The sequence below is a fragment of the Ailuropoda melanoleuca genome, chromosome 2 (genome assembly GCF_002007445.2).
Source record: "Ailuropoda melanoleuca isolate Jingjing chromosome 2, ASM200744v2, whole genome shotgun sequence".
Lineage (NCBI taxonomy): Eukaryota > Metazoa > Chordata > Mammalia > Carnivora > Ursidae > Ailuropoda > Ailuropoda melanoleuca.
Window position 1 is genome coordinate 309844 of NC_048219.1, and position 18293 is coordinate 328136.

General features: G+C 52.7%; 1 protein-coding gene across 11 annotated transcripts in view; it reads right to left on the reverse strand.

Moving 5' to 3' along the window:
• The window catches only part of EMC1 (ER membrane protein complex subunit 1), a 26696-nt gene continuing 8403 nt past the window's right edge, over nt 1-18293 (reverse strand). The window contains exons 6-24 of one of the 11 annotated variants that reach the window (XM_019795744.2): nt 18104-18230; nt 17397-17546; nt 16792-17088; nt 16229-16300; nt 15609-15671; nt 14903-15025; nt 14061-14157; nt 13602-13721; nt 12969-12977; nt 11798-11997; nt 11486-11635; nt 10413-10574; nt 9950-10069; nt 7583-7720; nt 4006-4179; nt 3204-3414; nt 2773-2857; nt 1540-1669; nt 1-1409 (exon numbers count right to left, since the gene is read on the reverse strand). In XM_019795744.2, the coding sequence (XP_019651303.2) occupies nt 1230-1409; nt 1540-1669; nt 2773-2857; nt 3204-3414; nt 4006-4179; nt 7583-7720; nt 9950-10069; nt 10413-10574; nt 11486-11635; nt 11798-11997; nt 12969-12977; nt 13602-13721; nt 14061-14157; nt 14903-15025; nt 15609-15671; nt 16229-16300; nt 16792-17088; nt 17397-17546; nt 18104-18230 (2608 nt within the window). In that variant the 3' untranslated portion in view covers nt 1-1229. Of the gene's footprint in view, nt 1410-1539; nt 1670-2772; nt 2858-3203; nt 3415-4005; nt 4180-7582; nt 7721-9949; nt 10070-10412; nt 10575-11485; nt 11636-11797; nt 11998-12968; nt 12978-13601; nt 13725-14060; nt 14158-14902; nt 15026-15608; nt 15672-16228; nt 16301-16791; nt 17089-17396; nt 17547-18103; nt 18231-18293 lie in introns of all 11 variants that reach the window. The other 10 variants (XM_019795743.2, XM_019795742.2, XM_011220276.2 and 7 more) reach the window with 10 other exon arrangements.

Genomic DNA, 18293 nt, shown 5'->3' on the forward strand with positions numbered 1-18293 from the left:
TGCCACTCATCATCCACTTTATTCAGACACCTGAGCGAACCGCGCTCCCCACAAGGCTAGAGATGATCTCCTCTGCACATTTCATCCTTCACAGGAAAGAAAAACGCCATCATTCCCCAGATCTGGGTGCAAAGGAAACTTTTAAGACTTTTTCCATTTGTCACAGAGACAGCCCAGCCGATTGGCACTGCTTCCTTCACAACACGCCAGTTTCCTACCCCCATCCAACCCTCCCCTCTTTTAAAGCTGCAAAGGTTACAGCAGTAACATTTAAAAATCTACTCACTTGAGGAGAAATGTGATGCACTCATGAATTTATATCTAAAAAGTAAAAAATAAATAATGAGGTTCTTAAACAGGATGGCTGGCTCCAACTAGGTCAGAAGAGGACTAGCCCAGCCTGGGGGTGAACTGAGAGGTCGGGAGGTACCGCAGAACGGGGAGAGTCTCTCCTCCCTCGAAATCTCTTGCAGGTTCAGGCAATTCAGGAGTATTAAGGCGGCTTCGGCTCGGACACACCTTAGGTGCAAAGCACAGGCAACGAGTGACAAACCGGGCACCGTGCCACGCCTATGTGATAGACTGCACCAAGGACCGGGCGGCCCCACCTGTTGAATGACAGCCTCCAAACGAGGGGCCTAAAGTAAACTTTGACGCCACACAGATTCCGCAACTCTTTGGAGAGAAGGCATGAGAGGCTGGATCTGTCTCTGAGCCTCGACTAAGCATGGATCTTCTTTCTCCCCAACATGGAAAAGCAAAAGCACGTCTGAGGTGGAGTTATCAATAAGCGTTCCCTCCTGACTTTGAAGCATGAGGCAGGGAAACAGTCAGAAGGATTTCTAGATAAGCCTGGGAAACACAAAGGGCGAACCGAGATCAACTGAAGCAGGCCTCACAAAAGAGAAAAGTCTGTCGGGGGATTTAGTAAAGAAACAACATTCACCGACGGGGCAACGGAAGGAAAACAGGGTGACGGCCTTCAGACGCTGAGGGCAAGTCCGGCGAGATGCTGAGACTCCCGGGTAGAGAGAGCTCAGGCTCCATCCACCACCGACGCCGAGCACACGTGACCCGAAAGGAGTCTCCACGAGAGTGCAGCTTCCTCCCCACGACTCAGCTGAGATAAGCACCCGATACACGTCCCCACCCGACCCGTCGGCCCACAGCTGCAGCTTCCCATTTGATCCTCGCTGCCCTCCGCTCTCCGGCAGTGGGGTCCTGCGTCTTTACCGCCAGGCCCGGTTCAGGAGCTTCACCTGTGCCAGTCTCTTGGTGATCATGGTGGCAAACACCAGGCCAAAGAGGACGCTGCTGATCAGCACGTAGTCGTAATCGTCCTTCAGGACGTCAAACTGCTTGGACGGGTACACTCGAGTCTGGTAAATGTCCAAACCATAGGCCACAACCTGGAAGGCAGAGGGAACGAGAAATACGTAAGGTCACACTCTGGTCAGAAAGGAAACCGAGTCCTCCACTGTTTCCCAAGCCTGAACCAAAGAGCAGCTGCCGCGCATGGTGGCTGGGAGCTCTACTCACCAAACAAGTGGACTCCAGGCCTGAGGGAGCTGTGTAGATACCTCGCATTCGAGAAACCGTCTGGTTGTAGTTAATGAATCGCTCGGCATGTATCTGCACGTCTGGGGAATATGGGATCAGGTTCTCCTCCCTGCAAAACACCAGCCAGGACCGGCATTCAAAACTGCAGCAAGGGGATCGCTTGGCTGCCCTTTCTGAGCCCCGGGAGCTTTCCAGGCCACATATCCAGCCTCATATCTTCCTTCGAGGTCTACTTGCATCAGATAGTTAAAAATGTAGCCGCTGAATGTTAGCAAGGGCTACTAGAAAGAAACCTGTGTAGAGGGTAGATCTGGATTCCAACCCAGTTCTAAATCTAATGACAGCCAGCCAGTAATTCACACTGTAAGAGGAAGTCAGCGACGTTCTAAAACCCGCACGTGGAGCCACTAGGCCAATTCCTGCTCTTGGCTCAAGTGCCTCGGTCCACGCTCCTCGGAAAACCCTAGACTCACCCCACGTGCTTCCCAGCTCCAGTCGCCCCACTCCTCAACTACACTCCCTCTTTCCTCCTGTACAAACACAGATCTGCTCTCTCCCCACACTGCTCAGTTCCCTGCACCCCTAAGTGAACAGAATTCGGGACAGGGGCAAGAAAATATGCAGAGATGATGGCAGGCAATACAAAACTGAATGCTAATGGGGACAAGCTATTGGTTTCCCCATATGACCCAGGCCCATGAGCACCCCGAGCTCATTCCCTCATGTCCCCCAACCCCACCGGCTGCCGCAGCCAGCGTGACCTCCTCCCTGCCTCTGGCTCGCCAACCACGGTCTCAGCGCATGGGCACAGCTCTCCCCTGCCTGGGAAGTCCTCCCCAGACAGCCAGAGGCAGGCTTCTGACCACCTCCAAGTCTTCACTCCACAGTCACCTTCCCAGAGGCGCATTCCCAGGCCACCCTCTTAAGTTACACCCCCTCGTACCCCCCCACCCCTCCATAGGCCCCAGTTCCTTCTTAATTTTTTCTCCCTTGCTTATTATTATTTCCCTTACTTATCTTATGTAGTGTCCACTCATCCCCCCACCAGCATGTTAAGCTCCACAAAGGGAGAGGTTTTCGTCAGACTTGTTCCCGCTCCGGCCCCAGCCTGCAGCACAGCAAGATAGCACACAGCAGGCCGAAGACCAAACTTCATCAACAGGTCACGTTCCTTAGGGTCAGAGCCTTCAGTACCACCTGTAAGCATCTCACCTGCTTTGTTCTGTTGGGATCTCAGGACGGCGGGGATCCAGCAAGGCCTTAGGAAGGGAAAGAATTGCTCCAGAAGGCAGCCCAACTGCGGAGAAATAAGTGGGGTCATGGGATCAAGCCCATGGACTCCATGGGCTCAACGGGATCAGCAGGGAGGCTGCTTAACATTCTCTCTCCCTCTCCTTTGGCCCCTCTCCCCACCGTCCCCTGTCTTGCGCACATGCGCCCTCTCTCCCAAACAAAAAGGAAAGAAATGAGAGCCATGTCAATCTCTCACAGGTGGCAAAGCTGGACTAACTTTATCTGCTGAAATAAAGCCCTCCTCACTAGCCTCCCCTAGTGGTCAAACAGTGTTGTGCCCATGATGGGCCTCCAACTCTGTCCTTCAGTATGGCACTCTACGGAGCGGAGCCCCTCCCCTGGTCACTCACTAAGCAAGTGTCGGCTGGTGATGCCCCGCTCGGTGATGGTGGCTTCCATGGCGCTGATGGAGGACGGGAAGATGTAGGACTGCTGGAGGACCTGGGGCAGCTGGGGGCGGTCCAGGGAGCTGAAGGCAGTGGCATTGTATTGCTCGGTGCCCTCGTAGAGCTCCAGCACCGTAAACTCATTGCGCCGGGCCTTGGTGTTCCAGTAGTGGTACTGCAGAGAGGAGGGGCGGCAGCTGGGGACTTAGCTGCTGCTTGGGCTGGAAAGGAGTATGACGCAGGAAGGCACCTTTCCACGCACGAGCTACACATCTAAAAAGGAAAGAAACCACCCAGCACCCTAGTCTTCTTCCCCGCTACCAAGTTTACTAACTTTCAGGGTAGTTTTATCTAGCCTTACCCGAAGTTCACCGTTAAGACAAAGGAGTTCTCAAGATACTTATAAGTCAGAGTAACAATAGCTAGGGTCTCAGTGCTTATCCTGTGGCAGCCAGGCGTCATTCCAACCCAGACCAGAGGGACACGCTCCTAGCCCTCCTTCACAGGCGATGCAACACAGAGAGCTCAAGAACCACTTCAAGGTCGCACAGTCGGGAAAGGGAAGGGCTGCCATGAGCCCGAGGCGGTCTAATGCCTGAGCGGAGCCCCCTAACCAGCACCTCAACTGCCATCCAGGCGTTTGGATCCTACAGAAACACAAAGCAGCCACCGGTCTCTGGAGCAAGAGCCAAGGAAAGGATTGAAGACACAGGTCTTGGCTGGGTCGCGTCCCTGGGACTGACAGCTGTACATCTGCCGCTCTTACCACCACCCAGTTCTCGGAGTGCACGATGTGGACAGGGCCCTTGGCCTTCCTCTGCAAGGAGGAGTGGATGATGCGCCCGGTGATGCCATCGACGAGGAAGATGCCAATGAAGGTGCGCTCATGGTGGACGTCTGTGCTCTCCGTCACCACGGCCAGCAGGTTGGGGTTCAGGCTCTGGGAAGCAGGACAGAAGAGTTCCTTCAGAGCCACGACAGCCCATCACGAGCTCCAGGGGGCAGACAGGCAGGCCTGGAGCCCGCCGGCTCGGCGGAGGAATCGGGCTTTCTGGCCCGAAGAGCTTGCTATTGGAGCTCATCACCACTGCCCTTGGTTAGAATCCCTGGGTGCCACGTGCCACAGCCGGTGCTCTGCTCACATCACCTCACGGGATCCCACAAACAACCTCGCAATGGAGCTACTGTCATCCACACGCGGTAGGTGAGGAAAGGCTGCAGGTCATAAAGCAACTTGCTCACGTCACAGACACAGTAAGTGGTTAACTCAAGATACGATCCAATCTGCCCACTCACTGACCTCAGCCCCCACTCCAGCAGTGCTGTTTCTCCGCACTGGGACCCTCCCTACACCTAAACCTACAGACAGGTCTCAGTCCTCGTCTCACCTGACCTGCTAGTACACTGCGACACAGGTGATCGCCCCTTCTCAAAACTCTCTCAGGGCGCCTGGGTGGCTCACTGGCTGAAGCGTCTGCCTTCGGCTCAGGTCATGATCCCAGGGTCCTGGGACTGAATCCCACATCGGGCTCCCTGCTCAGCGGGGAGTCTGCTTCTCTCTCTGCCTCTGCCTGCCATTCCCCCTGCTTGTGCTCTCTAATAAGTAAATAAAATCTTTAAAAAAAAAAACAAACAGGGGCGCCTGGGTGGCACAGCGGTTAAGCGTCTGCCTTCAGCTCAGGGCGTGGTCCCAGCGTTATGGGATCGAGCCCCACGTCAGGCTCTTCTGCTGTGAGCCTGCTTTTTCCTCTCCCACTCCCCCCGTTTGTGTTCCCTCTCTCGCTGGCTGTCTCTATCTCTATCGAATAAATAAATAAAATCTTTAAAAAAAAAAAAAAAACACTTTCTCTACCTGGTGTCCAGGACACGTGGCCCCATTTTCCTCTACCCCACTGGCCGCTCCTTCTGTCTACTCTGCAGGCTCATCTCCCCAGTCTCCTGGACATCGTCTATACTCGCTGTGGTCACACCACCCAGGGGTGCTGGCAACAGCCAAGGTTACGTACCCACACTACACTCTCCCTGAACTCCAGACGCTAACAGGCTGCCATCTCAGCATCTCTTAAAAGTCCCACCTCAAACCTGACACACCCCAAAGGGAATCCTGTCCTGCCCTTGCCTAAAGCCTGTTCCACGCAGGCCTCCCCATGCATCAGGGTCTTAGACCCAGGACCTCCGACTCCTTCTTGACTCCCTTCTCTCTCTCCAGCACAGACAAAACATCCCACCCATTAGCATATCCTCCTGGCTCTACCTTCAGAAGCACCTGGAATCTGGTCCCTCCTCACCGGCCCCCAAACAACCCAGGTCAAGCCGCCACCATGTCTCCAGGCTTACTGTAACAGCAGGTCTGCCTCCTGTCTCCCTCAATCCTCTGGTCTCCACAGCAGGCTGAGCGAGCCCTTAACCTCAATCACTTAGGTCACATCCGTGCTCCAAACTTCCCACAGCACTCCAGCTCACCCAGCATCAAGGCCAGAGTAGTGGCCGTGATACGTCCCGCCACCCTCCAACCTCAGCAGCCTCGACCCTCCCCGCTCACCCCATTCCAGTCATACTGTCCCCCCGCCTGCTGTTTCTGGAACACCCCAGGTCCACAACGGCCTTCCTGTCCAGAAGGTTCTTCCCCTGATACCATGCACTACCCTTCCTCCCTCCTGAGGTGTCACTATCTCAGTGAGACTCTCCTTAACCTCCCTATTTTAAATTGCACCCCCTTCCAATCCCAACTCCCCCCTCCCCTCTTCTCGGCTTTGTTCTTCTATAGAACCAGTCTCCCCGATATGCTGTACATTTATCTATTTATTTTCTTTCTGGCCTCTCCTGAATACAGTAACAGCCTCAATTTTGTCTATTTTGTTCACTGATGTATCCCAGAGTCTAAAAGAGTGCCTGACATCCCAATAGCAACACCCCCCCCTCAAAAAAAAGTACAGCTTCCCCTCTGTGGTATTCCTTCTAAAACCCCAACCACAGTCTAACCATGAGAAAAACATCAGACAAACCAAAACTGTCTACAAAACACCTGCCTGGTACTCTACGAATCTATCAAGGTCACAAAAGACTAAACAGGCCAGAGGCGACTTAGAGAAATGTGGCAAGCCCGTGGAGCGTGGAGCCCGGGGCTGGGCCTGCGATAGAAAGAGACCTCAGCAGGAAAACTGGTGAAACCCTGAGAAAGTCTGCAGTTTAGTTAACAGTCTTGTACTGATGCTGGTTTCTTAGTTTGCACAGACGCACCACAGGGCCCCAGGGGAAACCAGGTAAGGCGCACATGCGAACTCGATACACCATCTTTGCCGCTTTCCTGTAAATCTAAAAATAGGCCAAAACGAAAAGAAGCTTATTGAAAAAAATCTAAACTAAGAAGTGTGTGATGAATACAAATCCCAAAAGCCCTACTCTAACCACTACTTTTTTCAACATAGAAAAGCACAAGTACTCTTAGTAAATTTTAACTCATAAAGGTAAAATTATATAAGGTATACTTTTTCTAGTACGAGTCAAGTGTACTTTAGAATTTGTATTATCTTGGCTGTTCTGAATAAGTCAAACTGACTGCAGCCGCAGGGAAGGGATCCATCACTAAAGATTTCAAATCAAAAGCGCTAATAATGTTACCTACGCAGTTGGCACTGTTCTAACCGTTATGTGTTATCATTAATCTTCAAAACAGTTGTACAACGAAGGTGCTCTTACCCCCATTATATTCTTAAACACAGATATTCGGGAAGCGTCCGCAAATTACCCATGATAAGCAGCTAGCATGGGGCAGAGCCAAGTCTGTACCTGGCTGTTCCAGCCGGGCCAGGCTGGCAGGCTGCGGCACTGCCCCACGCCCGTCAGCTGCCTTGGCCGTGCTACCCTGCTCTATCACATCTCCCCCAACTCAGCCCGCGTTCTGCGAAGGGTGTCACTAATGACCAGGTGTCACTACGAGGACTGCCTTCTCTCCCAACAGTTTTGCAGCCCACTAGCCACCTCTCTGTCTCCCTCCTTCACCACTAACTAGTGTCGGATCACAGAGATGGAGTTTCTAATGGATCAACAAAGGCATAACCCCAGAAAGTTCTATCAGCACTATCACTAACAGTAAGAGCTAACAGCTCCTGGGCAGCAGCTGTATGCCAGGTACTATGCTACGCACGAGTGTCATGTGATCACCACGACAACCCTATGAGGAGGACACATTATACTCTTTTGACAGACAATAAATTAAGGCTCAAAGGAGTGAAATGACTCACTCAAATGAGATGACTCACCAAATGAAATGACTCACCAAATCCTAGAGCCAGAATGCAAACCCCTGCCCTTCTGCTTGGCATCCGACTGCAGAGCCATACCTTATAGAGCACACTGCGGTCCCCCATCACGCGGCCCTGGGAATGAACGTGCTCACTGCTGCGCTTCCCCTTCACCGTGACGATGCGCTGCACTTCCGGGGGAATCGTCAGCTCCCAACTGAGCTCAGTGGTAAGATCCTGGGGCAAGGCCAAGAGAGCCAGCACTTACAATCTGGAAGGTACACTTAGACCTGTGAGAGGTATAGCCGGATACATCCCACACTCCTTGATTTGGGGCCTTTGAGCCCAAAGAAACAGAGATCAGAGCTCCAAGAAAAACAGCAACAAGGATCTGGTTCGTGCAGATGTTTTGGAACTCTGTTGGATTAGGTAAGATACTAAAGCTAGTAAGAAAAGAGAGGAACGTTCAGTGGTATCTCATTGTTTATCTGAGTAGGAAATATCCAAGGAAAGTTTACTTACTACTAATAGCTACGATTCCTGTATCCGAGGCCAGCAGTAAATTACTAGCAAGGACTTTGAAACGTTATGGGAAATGTTCTTTGTAGTCAGAGAAAACCAATTCACAAAGTTCTACGATTAAATACGTTATTTTTTTTTAAGATTTATTTATTTATTTGAGAGAGCGTGAGCACGCAAGCACACATGAGCTGGAGGGGCAGAGGGAGAGGGAGAAAGAATCCCAAGCACACTCTACGCACGGAGTCCGATGCGGGGCTCAACCTCACAGTCCTGAGATCACGACCCAAGCCAAAACCACGAATTGGACATTTAACGGACAGAGCCACCCAGGCGCCCCATGGTTAAATACGTTATTATCCATCCGTACTGCGTATACATGGAGCTTTGTGTCTTTTGTCTTCCCTTGGCCACTGTTTCTTCCCGTGTCCTCAGGACTCCAGCGATCATGACACCCGCGAGCCTCCTCCCCTCTATCCAGAAAGAGCCATCTCTTTCAAGGTCCCCTTTTAACAACTTGAGGGGACAATTTTTTTTTACCCACAAGGGTAAAGAACATGTTTTCTGGGGAGACCACTTCCCATGCTGTTTCTGTAAAGGTCAACTGTTACAAAATGTCAAGAAAAGGCACTGCATTTTAAAGCCAACAACAGCTAAAACTTAGATGGCCTTTGCCATGTGCCAGGCATTGCTTCGTGTGAGTTACACGTATGAACTCCCTGACTCCTCATGACAACCTTACGGAGTAGGTCCTCTATCACCTTATTTTATAGGCAAGACAACAGAGGGCCAGAGAAGTCATGGGCCCAAGGTCCCAAAGTTAGTAAGTGATAGAGTTTGGCTTCACACTCAGGCAGCTGGGTCCATGCTCCCGAGCTCTAGGCCCCACTGCCTCTCAACAGGCCCTGTGGGACAGGATGCAGGGCCTCTGGTGAGCACACGCCACAGATCCCTCCTGTCCGCACGCCTGCTAATGACACCAAGGCCAGCTCCTGGTGAAGCTCAGAGCTGGCCCTTAGGGCCCGTGTCTACCACTGTCTGCTAGCGCTGGACTCAAGTACATCAGCATTAGAGCAAATCAATCCCATTTCTAAAAACAAGATTCAAAGCACACACTCTATCAAGAGTGGATCAATACCGAAAGTACAACTCATTACTCATCCTCCATTCCCACCTCCCACCCTCTCAAGAAGAGACAACATCCCTTCTCTCTGCTATGGAAAAGGAACGTGGAACAAAAACTCCGAGGGGGCAGGGGCGGGGGCAGCACCTGGGTGGCTCAGTTGGTTAAGCAGCTGGCTCTTGGGGCACCTGGGTGGCACAGCGGTTAAGCATCTGCCTTCGGCTCAGGGCGTGATCCTGGCGTTGCGGGATCGAGCCCCACATCAGGCTCCTCTGCTGGGAGCCTGCTTCTTCCTCTCCCACTCCCCCTGCTTGTGTTCCCTCTCTCACTGGTTGTCTCTATCTCTGTCAAATAAATAAATAAAATCTTTAAAAAAAAAAAAAAAGCAGCTGGCTCTTGATTTCAGCTCAGGTCATGATCTCAGGGTCCTGGGATCGAGCCCCACATCGGGCTCCATGCTTAGCAAGGAGTCTGCTTAAGGATTCTCTCCTCCTTCTCCCTCTCTCTCTGCCCCTCCCACCACTCATGCGCTCTCTCTTTCCCTCTCTCTGAAATAAATAAATCTTAAAAAAACAAAAAAACAAAAAAACCCTCCATGGGGGCAGAAACTTCATCTATTGGGCACCGCTCTTTTCATAGCACCTAGCACCTCGCCTGCCACGTAGTAACTGCTCGATATGAAAAGGACTATGAATCAGACATCAGGACTAACGCTGGTCCATGCTCACAACAGAATGACTAGTATAATCCACTTCTTAGCCAAGCAGCCAAGCAACACGTACACCCCTCCCACGGAAGGTCCTGCCAGGAGGGGCCTTCCCTACCTTTCGAAGTCGATATCCAAACAGCCGTCCCTGTTCTGCATCCACCAAATAGAAGAAGATGGAAGGGGCGAGCTCATGTAGCTGTCGCAAGACATTCCGAGTGGCTGGGAACGCCGTGACCTTGAAAACCGCAGAGAGCCGGAGGAAAGAGTTAAAGGAAAAGGATGCTCTGTGCACAGTTTCTCAAGACTTATTACTGTTCGCCATCAAAACGCCTTAAGAATAAAAGTCTATCTTAAAAGAATTAAAGTCCACTGAACCCAAACAGGCCTTAAATCTACTTTTGCTAAGAGCCTCAGTTTCTGCAGGCGCAGCAAGAGCCATCGGGTGCTCAGAGATGCCCTCCAAGCCCACACACGTGCTGACTGCAGAGAGCTCCAGCTCTGGCCACAAGCTGCCGTGGGACCACCCTCCCCGCACCCGACCCCCCCAGGTGCTCTCCAGCCACTCTCAAGTCTCGTACCTTATACTCATCATCGATCAACAGCAGCACCTTGGCGTAGTCTTGATCCATGACGGGGAGAAGCAAAGACTGCAAGATGGGGCGCTTCAGCACTGGGGGAGCCACCTGACTCCACTTCCCGAAGATGGGATTGAAGACATACAGAGAACTCATTCCTGTCTCCTGAGAGGGACAAGCAAACTGTCAGACTCCAGCAGCAGGAAAAGGACGCAGTGCTAAGGGTCAATCTGGAAGCTGGGACTTCTGCTCAACTCTGACACATTCCCTGGACCCCTCTGTGCCGATTCCCTATTTGTGCAAAAAGTTTTGCCTAAAGGTGAACCGAGGCTAACGTGTCAGAAGGGAAACAGCTGAACCGCCCCCGTGGCTCCAAAGTTACCCAAGTACTGGACACGCTGAGGAACAAACAAAACGGTCAAGTACCGACTCAGTAACCCTGGGCAGCCATTCCAGCAGTGACTACCAAGCCCAGAAAGTGCCCTTTCTCTTGTTTAAAGATTTTATTTTTATTATTTATTTAATAGAGAGAGAGAGAAAACATGAGCAGGGGGGAGGGGTAGAGGGAGAAGCAGACTCTCCACTGAGCAGGGAGCCTGATGCGGGGCTCAATCCCAGGCGCTCCCCACCCTTTTTTTTTAAAGATTTTATTTTTATGATTTATTTGAGAGAGAGTGAGCAAGTAAGAGAGCACAAGCAGGGGGAGGGGCAAAGGGAGAGGGAGAGAAAGCCCCTTTCTAATAACACTAGAGTGAATCCACAAAAATCCAGCTAATTCTGGGAGACAGAAATAAATAGCTTTGTGTCCTGCTCTCCCTTGCCTAAAGAGCCTGCGTTTGGAAGGAGGAGGGCTGTCTCGTTCCAGGTCTGGTGACATCACACCCCCTCCAGAGACAACCCCCATCGGTCCTGGATGCTTCCTCCACTCAGACAAACAGCTGGAACAAACAGAGCTCTAACCCCTGAACACCTGTCCCTAGCTCTCCCAGAATTCCAAAGGCCCAGGAGAAATTCAACTGACAAAACACTGAAAAGCCACACCCACTCTGGCTCAAATCCGAGGAGGACATCCTCACCTTGTCCTTTACCAGGAGGGTGCACTGTGGGGGGTGGGGGAAATGCGCAGTCGTCCTCTGGACCATCAGTTTGAAGGAGGAGTCTGGCTTGACATTGGGGAGATACTGTTTCCACAGGATGGTGCCAGAGCTGCTCTCAATGCCAAAAAGCTGCAAGATAAACAAATAACTGACTCACTACTAGAAAGACAAACGGAAGAACTGATTCCATCCTTGGAAATTAGAACCAGCGCTATCCCCTACCAAAGGCTTTTTGCTTCCCACTCACGGAACCTCAGAAGGTTCAGTACCAGGGGCTTAAAACCCTCTCACCTTGCCCGAGGCTGTCACCATCACCATCATCTTCTGGAGGTTAAATTCATCTCTAGCTAGGGTGTCAATGTTGATCTCATTCTTAATCTGACTTCGGGGCTTCCGAGCGTCGTAAAACATCTTCCAGAGGTGGGAAGTCCACGCCTGCAGCAGGATGAGCTGGGACGAGAGGCGCTTAAGGAACATCCCCAGCAAGCCATCTGGTGTCGAGGAGAAGGTAACACCACTGAGGCTCACCCCTCATCACACTAGGTGTTTCCAGCAAGGGGCTTTTTCTAATGAGGGGTCTTTCCCCCTCCTGCGGAACACTCAAGCCATCCACACGCCAGGCTGCAAGCCCAAAGGGCAGCCCTTCATCTGAAGCCACCACTCTCACACTCGGGTATAGCCATGCAGGAACTTCCAAAACCTATTTTCCTGGCTCACAGGACTCCCATCTGCTGGCATCTTGGAAGAGGAGACCAGATCAGGGATCAGCTACGGAGGACACGGCCATGCTGAGCATGTCTCCACCACAGCCCACATCCAGAATGGCCAGAGGAAGGTTTCCGGGTGCCACGACAAAACCAGAAGAGGGGAGAGTGTGGGGGTGAAGGATGCAGAGCTAAGTGTGCCGTGGACAGGCATTTCCCTTCCTGACTGCTCTCCTCCCACCCTGTCTGCTATTAAACCTACACCCGACAGACTTACTTGCCACCAACCCCCATGGCTATCGTTCACCCTTGACCCTGTCAATGAGGACGCCACCCTCCAGTCTCCCCCACAGGGTCAATGTGGCCACCAGAGCAGGGCGGCATGAGTAAAGAGCATGGTGTCTGCAGTCCGGTACTAGCTGGGTGACCCAGAAATGTACATAACCTCTGGCCTCTGGTTCCTCATGTGTAAAGTCGCATGTAGTCTGAAGACCACATGACCGACACACAGGACCTCACACCATGCGGGGTCCACGGTGAGCGCTCACTAAAAAATCGTGCCTTTGCGTATCCTACTTCCCAGCAACGTCAGCCCAAGGAAGAGAAGTGAGGGGCAAACAGGCCAGGTCACAGGCACAGCGGTCCATGCACACACAGTATGTACCGCATTGATGCAGCACAGGAAAAACAAAGAGTTAACCCAAAGCTAGCCACGTGGGCAGGCAACGAGCAACAAGGCAGCAGGAAGCAGATTTTACCTTGAATTGCTGGATCCGGGCAGCAGAAATAAACGGTAAAGTCAAATTAATCCTCGGCTCAAGAAAACCCGCAATGCCTTACCAGGGTGCCTGGCCCAGAGGAGGCCCTCAGCACATATGGCTGCAGAGCGAGGTGAACGGTTGGGAGGAAGAGGCAGGAGGCAGGACCGACCAGCGTGGAGGGAACCGAGTCTATCCTGGGGCCTGGGACTGGCGGGCGCCAGAGGGCACCGCCGGTTACCACAACAACCCCGTCAACTCAGTCACAGCTCTCCAGAAAGACACGGCTGGTGCCTGGGGGACAAGGTGTGACACGGTGCCTGGCAGATCTGAGGAAATGAGGCAATGGTAGCTATGACTCTACTAAGTTAAGACTCTTTTTCCTCAGGATCTTTCCACAGAGGGGTTCCCAAGTGGCTCCTTTCAGAGAAAAGAATGGTTACCTAAACCACATGGCCACGAAGGCACTGGAAACTGGCCGCAGAGCGAGCTGCACACGCACAGGCAAAATGACTGCACCCAGGAAGCCGGGGCGATTCCGTGAGCCAGCATCTCTTGCAGTCTAAATACCAGAACCATTCCCAGAGCAGCACCCCCCAGCCACGGCACAGTCCCAGCGTCCTCCGCGCATACCTGCCTTCTTGCCGAATTCTCCTTCCAGCTCGGCCTGCGCCCCCGTCAGGGGCAGATCCACCATCTCCAGGCACACCACCTCCGCCAGCGACTCCTCCCGGCCCCACAGCACCACCTTCCCTGCTACAGAAACCCTGGTTACGAAAGCCACGCCTGCCTCCCCCACCTCCTGAAGGCTCTTCTCCTTGGCTCAGGGATTCCAGAAGCTCTCATGTCAGGCAGAGAAGCAGCAGAGCAGGGGGTGGCATTTAACACGTCAAGTAAGAGAAGTTCCAGATCCCACCCTAGAACGCTAAGGCATTATTCAAAAGCACATGACATACGGCTCTAAAAAACATTCAGGCTACACTCCACTGGGCTCTTTCCCAAAAGCCAGTCCACGGCCCCCAAAATATAGTCTGATGAGAAATCTGGGCCGGCCTTAAAAAAAAAACAACGGGCTGAATGAGATCTGCTCACCCAGCTGCTGCAGGAAAAGTAGCAGGTGATCCTCCGTCTGTACCAAGGCCCGGTAGCCCACCGAGTCGTCCTTCTTCAAGAACACCTGGACGTAGAGCTGTAAGCAGAGCCCGAACCGGCGCAGTCAGCCAGAATCCAAATGCCTCTGAGCACCGGACCCCCAGACTCAAGGCATCAGGAGTTGTTAAAGGCCCAGGACACGGGGTGTTCGCTGTCTAAGCAACACAGCTTCCTACCTAGACCCGAGAAGGTAATGTGAATGCGTGAGAGCCAGCTCAGTGGCTCAAGGCTGCAGCTCAGACCCCTCCAAGGGGGAACCTGAGTGCTTCCTATGCACCGCGTCATTCCTCGTGCTCCAGTCACTCCCCCCAGAGAGAGCAGAAGGCCAAGGTGAGAGCTTCCACCTTGGAGATGAAGGAGCCACAGCCCAGAGAGGCCGAAGAACACCCTAAACGTGCATAGTGGCCAAACAGGCGACGACCGGAAGTGCAGGCTAGGGCAAAGGTGACTCTGGACAGGGTCCTGGATCTCACAAGGCCCAGGAGATTTGTAGAACGAGAGCAGTAATAAGCACTTCACAAGGCTGGTGAGAGAGCTAAATCGATTAGGGCGTAAAGAAAAGCCTCAGCACAGTGCCCAGCAGGCTCCCCACTCAGCATAAAGAATACCTGCTTCGACTGCTATTCGCAGGGACTGAGAACACGTCAGCTACTCAGGAAGACCTAGATCCCATGTCCGGAGAGCCCTAACCCAGGACCCAAGGCTCTGACCTGGCCCGGAGGAAAGGGAGGCCTGTGCTGAGAAGCCCCCGGGACGGAGCCTGAAGACAAAGGCTGACTCACCCGCTCTGGCCGAGTGCCATTCTGTTCCAGACTGAAGGCGATGGTGGTGTCAAGCAGCCGCCGACCAGTCTCCACTAAGTACAGATTAATGGTGTAGGTCTGGTTGAAGCAAGTCAGTGAGTCCTACGGGTATGGACGACAGGGGTCAATAGAGAGATCCCCCAGAGCCAAGCCCCCCCAGAGGAAATCCAACAATTGGGGTTAACTACCCTAGAGAAGAACCAGGCCAAGAGAGGAAATGTACACAAAGGAAAATAAAAAAGAAAAAATATGTATCTGAGTAAGTAACCAGGATAATAGCCATGATAGTTGTTTCAGAAGGAAGTCGGTACGGTGCAGCAGACTCCCCCAAGAGAGGGAAGACCCCACAAGGAAATCACGAAGCTCTTCAGAAGAGCTCAGGAGATGGAAGACACGGCAGAAGGGTGCTGCCCCGGGGCCGCGCTCTGTTCCAGCGCCACCACACAGGTCACCACTCAGCAATACCAGCCAGGGGCCCGGAAGACACGGGCAAACAGAGCCAGAGGAAAACATGGTTACGAACAGGTTCTAGGGATTCTACTTGAAGTTTCCCAACTACAAGGGATCCAGACGAGCATGATTTACAGAACACAGCAAACCCCATGTGAGGCAGAGCACCCCGGAGACCCACTCCCAGCCTCCCTGGAGGCCTAGGTCTGGCACACTGCCCAATGCCACACCGCACCTGAGCACTGGGCTTCTCTGGAAAGCTTCCTAGTGACCCGTCTTCAGAGCTGCTAGGTTTCTGCTGGAGAAAAGAGAAGGACAGAAGAGAACAGTGAACCCACAGGGTCACTCCCCAGTCACCGAAACGAAGCTCTGTGTCATCTTAGCACCTGGGAGAAGACAAACGTCACTGCTCAATCCTGCTCACAGAGCCCGTGTAGCTCTTAACAGCCACAGCTGAAAGTGGGGTTGTACTATTAGGGTTCCACTCCCGGGGACAATGGGGGTGCTGAAAGTGCTATAGAACAAGGGAGAACTTGGGGCGCCTGGGTGGCTCAGTCGTTAAGCGTCTGCCTTCGGCTCAGGGCGTGATCCCGGAGTCCTGGGATCGAGCCCCCACATGAGGCTCCCCCGCTGGGAGCCTGCTTCTTCCTCTCCCACTCCCCCTGCCTGTGTTCCCTCNTCTGTCAAAAAAATAAAAAAAATCTTTAAAAAAAAAAAAAAAAAAGAACGAGGGAGAACTTACTTCTCAATAGCTTCCTGCCCCCTGGGTTCAAACTGCCCTGACCTTTGGTTCTCAGGGCTCCTGGGAGACATAAGGAAGGAGAATCCCCAAGTGCTGGTACTCTCAATACTCACCATTTCACTGCGACAGGTCACGACTGCAGCCACCGTCTTCTCCCCAGTGGTGGCAAAGCTCACTAGGGCAGCCTGGGAATAAAGCAAAGTGTCAGTTCCTAAATGGGGGCTATACCGACCAGTGGCCTCACAGAGGAGCATCTCCACAGGGAGGTCCCTGGCCTTGGAGCTGAAAGTGCTCCTGACTTTAAAGCACTGCAGCCAGGGCACCCGAGAACAGAGGGAGGCCCCAGCTGCATCTACAGCTGAAAACAGGCCTTTCCCCTACCTTCAACACAGACCCATGCCAGCCCTAGATCTCACACTGTTCGCAGTATCTACAGGGAAGCTCGAATTAACATTCCCCACTCCCCGGACTCAGAAGGCGGTGCCAGTTTTACTCTAAAGATCCTCTGTAACTCTCAGAAGAAAAAGTATTCCATTTCTGCTCTAAAGCGAACCCATCTCAAACCACACTCTGCCCGGATCCGGAGCAAACATCTACAGGTCAGAGGCGGGGCTTTCTAGTTAGCACGTCCCGACTAGATCCTCCCAAAGTCTAACGCCACGCTGCCCGCGGTTACCTGCGGGAAGTTTTTGAGCAGACTCAGGACTCCGTGATGGTAGTGCAGCAGAGCATAGTGGCTTGGGGACAGCTGCAGGAAGAACTGGGCACGAGAAGGATCCACTGGGTTGGGCTGCGTGGGCAGGACCCGGGGCTGGAAACCACTTGCAAATTCTAAGTCAAGCGACTGAAGAGAAAGAAGAGGATTAGGGCTGNACAGCTGCAGGAAGAACTGGGCACGAGAAGGATCCACTGGGTTGGGCTGCGTGGGCAGGACCCGGGGCTGGAAACCACTTGCAAATTCTAAGTCAAGCGACTGAAGAGAAAGAAGAAAGAGGATTAGGGCTACAAGCTGGCAAGTCACTGATTCCCTGATCCGTCCCAGGCCTCCTCCCTCGGTCCCACTTTGCCAATGAAAGTAACTGGGCCACGGCATGTGGCTCCAGAAGCTCGCACTCAGGCTCCCTAAAGAGAGGACCACTTCCCCTTACACCAGTTCAGCCAGAAGCCTAACCTTCTCCCATCAACTGCCAAAGCTCAGGAGGGAAGCAGTGTCACTGGGAGAAAGACACTGAGCAGCAAAGGCAAGGCCTCGGGCCAGGGAACAGCAGCACTACCTCTCACCTGCAGTGGGATCTGCCTCAACTCCCACTCTGTCTCCAGGGCCAGTGTCTGGAGGGACCGTGAGCTCGCGTCAGGGCACACCAGGACGGCCTCATCCACCACACCACAGGCTCCGGTGAGACTCTGAAGCCAGGCAGTTGACACTCTGACCTACAGGAAAGACATCATAGCGGGAGGTTTGTGAGAATTTTTACGTTTTCCTCTCTGTTCATCAGCAAGGTCACCACCAATCTCACAGGGGCTAAGCTCAAAAGTTCTTCATGGCTGATTCCCAAGGACTTCTTCCCATCCCTTCCAACTTCTCGAGAGCTCCAAAACTGGAGAAAATCAGGATTTTCTCTCTGGTCACTGGAAAAATATACCAGGTCATCTTTAAGACCTGATATTTCAGATAAGCATTTCTCTACCGTATTTGTCGTCCGTGGTTTCCTACCACTATTTTACAGTATTACCTCCTAAGAAATTCATAGGCAATGAAAAAAACCTACATAATGTCCCAGCCAATTCAGGAGAGCACCATGAGGGAATGTGAGGACTTTAAACAAACGCTCGATGAGGAGAAAGCAGCTCCAAGTGACCAGAATCGGGGACCATGAATGGCTTTTGCATCTGCCCAGCCATGTTCCCTGGTCCCCGATGCAAAGAAGGGCTCCATCTATCTCCCTCCACAATCCGCAAGGCTCTGCAAGCCAGGCACCTGGCCATACCTGCTGAACAATCTCTCCATCTTCCACGTTAAACTTGACGATGTTCACGTGGCTGAAGGTAACAACTCCAAGGGCCCACACCACCCCGGACCCGTAGGAGTACATCATCTGGTAATGGATGCTGTCACTAAGAGAGAGAAGAAAAAGCAAGGAGCAACAGCTTCAGCCGCAGGACAGGCCCACCCTCAGG